This window comes from Ursus arctos, unplaced genomic scaffold, assembly GCF_023065955.2.
Source record: "Ursus arctos isolate Adak ecotype North America unplaced genomic scaffold, UrsArc2.0 scaffold_4, whole genome shotgun sequence".
Taxonomy (NCBI): Eukaryota; Metazoa; Chordata; class Mammalia; order Carnivora; family Ursidae; genus Ursus; species Ursus arctos.
This window is the reverse complement of record NW_026623056.1, coordinates 22,632,279-22,643,167: the sequence shown is the minus strand read 5'-3', so window position 1 is coordinate 22,643,167 and position 10,889 is coordinate 22,632,279. Positions and strand designations below refer to the sequence as shown.

Here is a 10,889-nt window from a genome sequence, read left to right as displayed (position 1 = left end):
ATTTTTTTAACTTGGCCTACAGATACGTCTACTTCTTTCACTGTCAACTTTCATCCAGTAATTCTTTAGAAAAGGCAGGCTGAAATCAACATACCAACTTTCTCCAACACTGCACATCACTGGCATGCCTTATGCATCTGGTAGTGATATCAGTATAGATATATTACAGAGATCATTTAGCTTTCCTATTATATCTGACAGAGAAGAAACTAAGGCCTAGAGAATGTGCTCCAGGGAAGCTAGTTCTCTCTTTAAAAATTGCTTAGTCATGAAAAATAGGATCTTATTTTCAAGATACCTCCTAATTTCTGCAGCATCAGTTTCCATATCACAGTTAATCTATCAAAAAAAAAAAAAGAAGAAGAAGAAACAAACTTATAAAAAGTTTAGGGATGCCTGGATGGCACAGTTGGTTAAATGCCTACATTAGGGGCGCCTGGGTGGCACGGCGGTTGAGCGTCTGCCTTCGGCTCAGGGCGTGATCCCGGCGTTCTGGGATCGAGCCCCACATCAGGCTCCTCCGCTGGGAGCCTGCTTCTTCCTCTCCCACTCCCCCTGCTTATGTTCCCTCTCTCGCTGGCTGTCTCTATCTCTGTTGAATAAATAAATAAAATCTTTAAAAAAAAAAATGCCTACATTAGGCTCAGGTCATGATCCCAGGGTCCTGGGATCGAGCCCCACATCAGGCTCCTTGCTCAGCGGGGAGTCTGCTTCTCCCTCTGCTTGTGCTCTCTCTCTGACGAATAAATAAAATCTAAAAAAAAAAAAAAAAAAAGAAAGTGAAGTGGTAGTTGTTATTAATATCTATTTTCTGAGAATCCACGGAGTACCAGGTATAGTGCAGACTTGACTTGTTGTACTCATGGAGTTTTCAATCATTCGGATTATTCTGTGAGCATCCACTTACCTGTTTTTCTCCCGCATACATCAAACTAAGTCACCAACCCCCACACACAAAGCAAAGCCACTTCCTGAGCATCTTTAGATTTAGGAGTATGTGTTGAGGACTTCAATGTACTAAGTATCAGCATCAGATTTGGGAGTATTTGTTGACAATTTCAATGTACTAGATACCATCATCAGTGGTTACTGAATGTGGATGGAACTGGAAGAAGAGAAAATTCTACTGTTATTAAACAAATATAGATTAGGGTTACTTTATAAAGAAAAAAAAAATACTCCTCCTCCCAGAACTTTCCGAGTCCTTGAATGCAGTAAAAAAAAACATGAGACCACTGACTTAACAAATGGATGACTTTATTAAGAGAGAAGGACAAGACTGGTGTTTGCCTCAAACCATCCGGGAAAACAAGCACAGACATATACATACTTTGGTTTAAAAATTATTCATAATATTCATGTTAAACCTGATATTTAAAGAATCAAATGGGACAAAGTGTAGAAAACAAACCATAAAAACATAAGCTTGCATAGATGAATTAATGTAGCTGCAGAACCGGCATTTAAGGGAGGCATGAGCACTGGAGCGTGCTGACGACATGACCACCTCAACCTCCCCAGACACGCGAAGTCACCAGCACCATGTTTCTCGTGTTCCTCAAGGAGGTCACGAGCAGGAACGACTCGGGCTGTGTGAAGGTGAACGGAAATAGACGGTTTCCGTCAGTCCAGTCCGGATGGGTGTGCACATACCCACCAGTACTCAACACCAGTCACCTTTAAGGCATCCACAGAGTGTCCCTCACAGTTTCATCTAATCTCTAAATAGGCATGTGGTTTGAGGTGGCCTCTTCGTTTTCTCAGACAGACCACTGGATTCCGTTAAGGTTCTGTGCAGTTCCATGAAGTAGCTATTTCAAAGCTGCCTTTCCTTCTGGGGCTTGGCTACAAGGTGACGAGCACTTGGGTTAATATCTCACTCATTTTTTAAACATATCCACATTCCAGATGCCAAAGGGCTTCTTACCAAAGAATCTGAAACTGCCTGGACACTATGCAATTTCTCTCTCAGGAAAGCACTTTCCCAAACTGTAAGACAAATGACAGCACCACCTCTCATTTCCTGAGCGACTTGATTTATATGAGCATACTCTTGTACTTCATAATCCAGCACCTCTTCAAAATATAGTATTGTTCTGGGATGGATTCTTTATAAAGAAAACCTCATCAGAGAGAATCCTCATTGTGGAACACCATTTTTATATGCTATCTTCCCACTGCATCTCCTCCTCATTTATAATACTTCATGAAACAAAGACTGGGCTGCCTTTAAGAGGCAGGTGAAAAATATAGCTACATCTGAAAAAAGGGCATTTGGCTTTCAGGTTATAGCAAGAGCTGAAGTTATAGCCTACAGTGATTTCAGGGGCTAATTTGATCAGAAATTAAAAAAAAAAAATTCTGACATCAAAAACCCTCTTACTAAATTTAGTAGCTAGAAACTATTTTAACAATTATGGTCTGAAATTCAGTGCAACAAAAATATAGCCTAAGTACGTAATGTGTAACGGTATATTCTTTCAGCTGTCTTTTTACTGCTCTTAGTCCTTGCTCTTTTGTGAAGGACATGTCCCTCAAATACCCTGTCTTTCAATTGTCCTGTTCTTTATATACGAACCTCAGCAATGAGTAATGGGGCACTAACTAAGATGCACAATTAATTCTGTCCTCATCTGAAACGCTGAAAGCAGCACTGCGCCGGCTACCAAGAGTTATTCAGAAGGAGAAAACCACCCTCCAATGCGCTGAGCATAAACAACAGCCTATGAAACGCAGTAAGAACATTTCCTAGGCAGTAGTCACAGACACAGAAGGGAAGACGACGGTCTCCAGCACGAGGTGTTTCTACAAATCAACATGGTTAGGTAGAGGATTCTGTCAAATTTATGGCACCAAACACAACCTTATAAAAACACTCTGGTGTCTTCCTTCCCACAGCAAAAGTTTTCCTGGTTAATTTTCTCCTAAAAGTAATAAAATAGAAACATTCTTCACATCAAAGGCTCTCCCATTTCAAGTAAATGTCTCTGTTTGGTTTGGTTTTCTCCTTTTTTTTTTTTTTCTTTGTCAATGATATGCATTTAAAAACACAAGAGTGCTGGTGACATCCTCACGGAACAGCAAGTGACTTCGCTACACAATACCAGCTTCGGAAGTATCGTCTACACAGTCACTATTGAACAGAAAGACAGTCAACTCTCAGTTATGCAGGGAGTGACAACCCGGAGAATCTGGCGAGGGAACTGAATTCTCACTCTCCTTCCGCCAGCCTGGCTAGGTCATGCCACTGCTCATTCACAGACCGAGAGGAACCAGTGAAATGATGACGCTCTCAGTGTAGAGGTCAGCCATAGCTGAGTGGGAGGAAATCCAGAGTTTCTGACGGCAAGGGTGTCTGGGGATCACCTGTGAATTTAAAATGATCTCAATGGAGAGTTGACAGGCATTCAGATAAAGGAAGTACAGTACGCTGACCTGGGTCAGAATCAAACTGATTTAAGGCAACACTGCTCCTCGAGACATTGCTTGCGAAAAGTGCGAGCCTCATCAGAAATGTGACTCTGTAAGAAGTGAAATTTTCCCAGATGACCCCTTGCTTTTTGACTTCTCTGGAACTAAATTTTAGCGTTTCTAACAACAATTAAATGGCAGGAGGAACAACAGCCTTGACTCTTCCCTTTAATAATCCTAAGTATCATCAGGGATAAATGAGACTCTCCGGCCGGGAATCTGGGTGACACTGAGCCCCATGCAGCATTATCAGGATAGCCTCCAGTTTGCTCCTCCCTGACCACGTTTCTTGTTATAAGCTAAAGGAGAAAAATAGGATTCTATCAACAGTACTTTAAGCGGTTATGGCTTTAAGACTAACAGGCACCACCAGATATGAGGAGAAAATGGGACCACTTTTTCTAGTCGCTTCTCTAACTAAGAGCAGTAAATAAGGGACAAAGTACTTTAAAAATCTGTTTTTTCCTTTTGGCTGAAAGAACAGGTTTTGGTTATTTTATGACTGTTGCTAAAAAGCCAGTGTTATGAGGCTATGGCGCACTACCTGCGGAGATATCTCCCTGAACAGTGTTCCCTTTCACACAAATACTCTTCTCCCAAAAGGGAAAAAAGCCTTTCAGTGCAAGTTCTATTCTGTTCTCAGTCCCTCGGAAAGCTGATTACACCAGGGTCTCACTCCCTTTATCTAGAGGGAAGATCTTACATCCAGTCACCAGTTATCTTTCAAGAAAATCACTGAATAAATGAATTATCCTGATATTCCCCAAAGTGATTTTTGTACAAAGGCAATACCCATTAAAAATCAAGGCCCTAAGATGTTAACCACTGATGTGGTAAACTGAATGCACCATATTATATAGCAGGTGTTTCCAAAGAACAATTTGGCACCAGACAAAAATTAGAGAATATTTGACAGTATTGAAGAAAAATAATTATCCATTAAAAGTTAATTATATTTATACTGAAAAGTCCTGACATTGATGGAAAGGTGTGGACAGTGTCAGCAATGAGTTTATTCACCATCCAGTTCGGCTGCAGACCACAGTAGAGAAGAAAGGGGGAAAATGGGTCCGGTTCACAATTTTCTAGAGTGAGTTCAGTGGAACACAAGGCCCAAGGTCACACACCTTGGAATATGTTGGTCGAGATCCAAGCGGCCACTGCAAATCTGAAAAGGTTTTCCTCCTGGGAAACATCTATCCATAGCTTTCTTTTCTAATTTAGATGTTTCTCTATGATCAAAAACGGTGTCTTTTTTGCAGTTCATTAGTCTGTTGCTGGTTGTTGTAAAATCACTCGAGAAAAAGTAATTCAAAGGTATGCAAAGTCACTTTCTAAAAATCTCAGTGTTCTTTTAAAACGTATGTACCAACTGTCCAGTCTCCGGCAAAATTATTACGTCTAACAATGGTTTCATACTACAAATTGTTTTCAACTCAGAACACTTAACGTGACCCCTTGTCTGACCTTGCTTCTGGGCAATGAGTTACAGAAAGTTAGGCTGGGGACAGAGGGTGTCCACATCCTGTCGCCTTTTGATGAGGCTCCATACCATACTGTGCTCATTCAGCAACCCTAGTGTTAATGGGGCCTCCAGGGAAAAGTACAGAAACAAAGATTTCCAAGGCCAGGATATTAGTTTACATCGCAACATGAAAGCATAATACACTGTGGGCCTAAAAATTAAATTGCGTGTGTTCCAGTGGTAGAAAGAAGAACAAAATGTTTCCACATTTATATAAATATAACAAAGTGAAAAGCAGAGAATACAGTGAGGAATGTTTGGCGGTTCCTTTTAATATAGTTGTTAGTTACTTCTATAGTCTTAAAAGATAATAACTATATTATTTGAATGAGAATAAGAGGATTTAACTAATAAAAGAATTACTCTGATACTCTTTAAAAGTGTTTGCTTTACAAAAAAATAAAAAATATTTTAAAATTCTAATCTTTTAAAAACCTAAAAAAAAAAAAGTAACGAATTTTCAATACAGATGTTGAACTGGGTGTCACAGGGAACTATCGCCTCTGGCCGCTCACTAAAACAGCTGAAACACTAACATCCAAGGGTTAAATGTTAAGTGGCCTAACATTTTTTTGAACGAGAATATCTCCAGATAGCATTTTACAGTAATAAATATGATTGGATAAAGTACATGAGAAGCAAGACAAATGCAGAATTTTTAAAGTAAATCTGATCATTGTACGAGATAGAATAAACATTTATGAAATACAAATATGGCAAATGATGTTGCCCATTTGCCTATCAAAATAAAAAATACACTGTGTTTTCTTTTCTTTACGGTTACCACAAAAACACTTTTTAAAACATGAAGCAAAATCACAGGGCAGACAAAGAAAAATATAGCATTACTAGAAGTCAACAAGGCCTAAGTTTTGGATACTGAAAGCACCCTCTAGAATTTGACTAAGGCTAGGGCCTCCATTTCGTCCGCCCTTGCCTATTTAATTAAGACTCTGCTTTATTGATTTCATCAGGGTCATTCAAAGTCTGGTTTGTTTTTCTCTTTCCCCACTTCTCAAAAATGACTCATCTTTTAGGGTTTCTTTCTTTCTAGATTATCATTTCCCTAAAACTTGACTCTTAGCTACCTTTCACTCAAGTTTCTGCAATCCCAAAAACTTCATGAACTAAAAGATCTTTCTCCTTATGAAAGGACCCAAATCGTGAGAAACAATTCTAAATAGCTTCCTGAATATTGCCTGACTTGAAAGACTGTCCGGAAAGATAAGGCAAACAATAGGCAGCTCCCAGTGAGAAAAGAATGGATTAACAATCTTTTCTCTAATCATCTACGTATTTCTTTCCTAAACAAACACTATACTGGAATGTCAAAAATTGCGTGTGTTCCAGTGGTAGTCCATTGTATGTATGTCAGATTCATACAATGAAAAATAATGGAGAGTCAAGCTGAAGGGAAATTTATATATATACATACACACACACACACACACACATGTATATGTATATGTATATATATATATAGCATGATTGCCATTTATGGTAACGAACTAGTATGGGAGAATAAGCATTTCCACAAGGTTAGGAGCTGGACAACGACTAGATCTGTCAAAGATGGCTCCTGTACAAAGGAGCCCAATGCCATGTATTAGTAACGAATATGTAGAGTCAAATACCCGATAAAGAACCATTTTATCTACTTCAACTTCACATGGAATTAATCTGATTACTGACAGATAGATAAAATATTTTTTGGGAGATTGCCAACAAATACCATTGCTTTTTAAGCAAGAGGAAAACTTGTCAATCTATGTCCAGAGAGAATGATGGCATCACCACTTATATAAATATCTTTCCAATTCCACTTTCCTTGGCTCTATATGTGAATGTAAAAGAAGAGAAGGGATACAAAGTTTTTCACTTTTCACTTTCAGCTGACTTTGCACAGACCTGAGTTAAAATTTCATAGAATTAAACTTTTGCCTATAAATACCAATAAATAGCCCAATGCCCAAAGGCCTCAGTAAGACTTGCTATTAAGCAGAAGTAGAGAAAGTGTCAGAGGATGACATCTGGGCCAATTCTCCCAGGAGAGCTTATAAGGATATGCAAAACTGCTACAGTCCTGGTGGTCAAAATAATACGTTCCGACTGTTACAGGTTTTGGTCGTTTTTTGTTTTTTTTTAATACTTTATGGTTGTGATTTTTTTTTTTATTTTCCTGAAGAATACAAAAAGCAAAAGATTCTTTCTTCAATATACCATACACTAATGCACGAAAAAAAGCTATTTCTTATATTCTTTTATTCTGTATTGCATCCAAACATTGTTATACTCTGATCATAAGCTCCACAAAATTCTAACTGCTAAATAAAGCCTAGTCTCTAGATACCAGTACTCCATACCTAACAAAAATCACGTTTTACAGAGCTTTTAGATACTATATCCCAAGAAGCATATGCAGCAGAGAGGTGGCCAATATTCAGAAGCTAGATTTTCTTGTACTGCCCAAGTGATCAGGAATAACCAAAATGTTTTAAATGAATTAAAATTATTTATAGTCAGAAGAACACTTGAAGATAAATCCCCAGAATACAAACACAGGAGGGAAAAATGAGTGTGCATTCGGTATCATCCAGTAACGCTTGCTACAGTGAGTCCGTTCTCAAGGCAGATTCCTAGGGTTTTACTGCTTATGATGAAAACCTTGGAAAGGAGGAAAAAAGAAGAAACACCATTAAGGAAAAACCTCGGAAATGCTCTGCTTTCTCCCTGCTCAGGCAAAATCATTTACCTTTATTTCTACGCATGTTTTCTTTGTTCTTGATCGTAAAATATTTACATACAGAGTCGATGTGTTATTTTAGTATTATATATCAAATGTATGTCAAGGACAAGAAGGCCTCCCCCCTTAAAAAAAAGTGCATTAATTTGAGGGAAAAAAAATCATGAGCTACTTCCAGTTCAGCCAGCCCTGGTGGAAAGTCACCAACTGATGGAAAATGCAGGGTATGGGGTTGTTCTGATAATGTCCAACTAATTCCATCTTTCACATAATGTCTTTTGCCTGATCAACACTGGATGAATGTCTGAATGGAGAGGGTTGGGGTAAGGAGAGCTTTCTAAAAAAATATAAATGCTTGGCAACCGCCCTCCCCTGGAAACTCTGATTTAATTAGTCTGGAGCAGTACCTGTACATTGATATTTTGTAATGACCACTGGGAAAAAAAATTAAAGAAGTTTGGGAAGGCGATCATTAGATTTGGAAAAGCATAATGAAAACATGACCTAAGAAATTTTAAAAATATGTTAACAAATTACAGACATCAATAACAGGACCTAATATCTATAAAGTCTATTGCAATGTGCTTTCATGTATTTTATTTATATGATCCTGACAACACTGACACTATTAAAATCACTTCCATTTTTAGATGAGAAAATTAATACAAGAATTACCACCTTTTCATTATTTCATTTTATGAGTATCATAAAAATACACATAAGTGAAGGTGTATGCTTGGAAGAACAGGTACATGCAACTATTCCTTCATTTTAAAGATATGGTACAGAAATAAATTAATCAATTAATTTAAAAAATAAAAATCTAGTACAACTTAGACCTCATATTCTTTCTTCATTTCTTTTGCCCTGATTTTCTTTTGTGTGATGAAATTTTTGTGTGAATCGTCTATGTATGGGTGTACTCTACTTTTTATTTTTTTATTTCTTTTAACTTTTTATCTAAATTCCAGTTAATGTACAATGCAATATTAGTTGCAGGTGTACAGTATAGTGATTCGACACTTCCATGCAACACCTGGTGCTCATCACAAGTGCCCTCCTTAATCCCAATCACCTATTTCACCCATCCCCCCCGTGCCCCTCCTTTCTGATAACCATCACTTTGTTCTCTATAGTTAACAGTCTGTTTTCTTGGTTTGTCTCTCTTTCTTTTTCTTTTCCCTTTGCTCCTTTGTTTTGTTTATAGTCACCCTTTAACAATCTGATGAAAGCAACAAATTCTCCCTGGAGGAAAATGTACATACAGAGACAATCTTGCATTCAACTTAAGGTGTTTCATCTTTTCTGTTTTTTAACAAATGAAGAATACTATAATGATTTCCCAAAAGGAAGGATAACTTACTTTGCCACTGTAGCAATCTGTAAGACATCATTTGATTTTTTCCACCATAGTATGAAGATTCTAAAAAAAATCCTAAGCTTGATCATACATATGTTTCTTACCTTTATGAGAGGATTCTGATTTTGAAAAATGACGTGTGGAATTATGCTGGTTTGTAAAATGAGTGTAATCCAAATCTTCAGCCTCTGTCATGGTAGGTGGTGGTGGCCTGAAGGGAAGTCAGAATTTAAAGAGATATTCTAATTAATGGTGACTACAACTCCACCTCTCATTGGAATACATGGTAAAAACAATTCAGTAGAAATGCAAAACCACAATGTAGAATTCTCAGTTCCTCACCTGTTACTTAACCTTGAATAAATTATTTTATCTTACTGTTCCTTTGCTTTGATATACATAATTCAATAAAAACAACTATTTTCTCACACCTATTTGTGAGGCACTGTGCTAAGGACTAGAGAAACAAAGATTAATGAGATACGTGACCACTGCCATTAATGAGAAATTGACTGTGTTTTGGTAGGTTTTATGAAGAAAAAAAAAGAAAAAAGGAAAGGATAGAAGGGAAGTAATAAAGAAAGTTAAGAAAGGAAGAAAGAAAAAGGGAGAGAGAGTGAGGTTGTCAGGTAAGGAGGGAGGACAGGAAAAAAGGAAAGGGGAGGGAGAGGACACGGGTCAGCATATAAATTCTAGAGCAAAGTCCCTTGATCCACTAGGTGGCAAAGCAGAGCTTAGAGAAGGACAGGACAGTCATACATCGGCAACTTTTCATGCCAAAAGAAGACAAAAATGTAAAATATTGGGGAATTTTTGCTACTCCGAAATTTTATTTAAAAATCATCTTACATAGATTTTTTGCAAACATTTGGCATTGATGAAGAACAAAATCTCTCCTTTTTTTTCGCTGTTGTTTCTCAGGGGTGTACTTAAATGCTGCCTTAAAGCACAGAACCAGATGAGGTAACAGAATATGTCAAATACATAACCACGTTGTAGGATGTTTTTTTGTTTGTTTTTTTTAAGATTTTATTTGTTTATTTGACAGAGAGAGAGAGACAGCCAGCGAGAGAGGGAACACAAGCAGGGGGAGTGGGAGAGGAAGAAGCAGGCTCCCAGCAGAGGAGCCCGATGTGGGGCTCGAGCCGAGGACCCTGGGATCACGCCCTGAGCCGAAGGCAGACACTTACGACTGAGCCACCCAGGCGCCCCTGTAGGATGTTTTGTGTAACCATATACGCAATCTGGAGGCATAAGTACACTGCAGTCCAGAAAGTTACGATGAGTTTGGTACAGAGGGTTCTGTCACATACAAGAATAAAGACAAGTGGGGCGCCTGGGTGGCACAGCGGTTAAGCGTCTGCCTTCGGCTCAGGGCGTGATCCTGGCGTCATGGGATCGAGCCCCACATCAGGATCCTCTGCTATGAGCCTGCTTCTTCCTCTCCCACTCCTCCTGCTTGTGTTCCCTCTCTCGCTGGCTGTCTCTATCTCTGTCGAATAAATAAATAAAATCTTAAAAAAAAAAAAAAAAGAATAAAGACAAGTGTTCTTGCTGGGTATTCGGAGTCGGCCACAGGTCAGCACAGGCTGTAAACGTGTGTCTACGTTGAGGACTGTGCTAGGGGTTCTACTCAGATGATCTGAGTTAACGTTCAGACAAGTCTGCAGGGTGGCTATCACACACAAACTCTGGAGTTAGGTTAGATAAGATAAGTGATCTGTCCATGCTCACACAGTTGTTAGGTGGCAGGGGTGGGGCTCAAACTCAACCGCACTGCAAAATCAGCG

The 10,889-nt window shown here is 38.6% G+C and overlaps 1 protein-coding gene across 2 annotated transcripts in view; it reads right to left on the bottom strand.

Moving 5' to 3' along the window:
• Nucleotides 1-1,236: 1,236 nt before the first annotated feature.
• CCDC50 (coiled-coil domain containing 50) overlaps nucleotides 1,237-10,889 on the bottom strand; it is a 70,418-nt gene continuing 60,765 nt past the window's right edge. For both annotated transcript variants that reach the window (XM_026496466.4, XM_026496473.4), the window contains 2 exons: nucleotides 9,204-9,310; nucleotides 1,237-7,660 (listed from right to left, as the gene is read on the bottom strand). In XM_026496466.4, coding sequence (XP_026352251.1) covers nucleotides 7,641-7,660; nucleotides 9,204-9,310 — 127 coding nt within the window. In that variant the 3' untranslated portion in view covers nucleotides 1,237-7,640. The remainder of the gene's footprint in view (nucleotides 7,661-9,203; nucleotides 9,311-10,889) is intronic.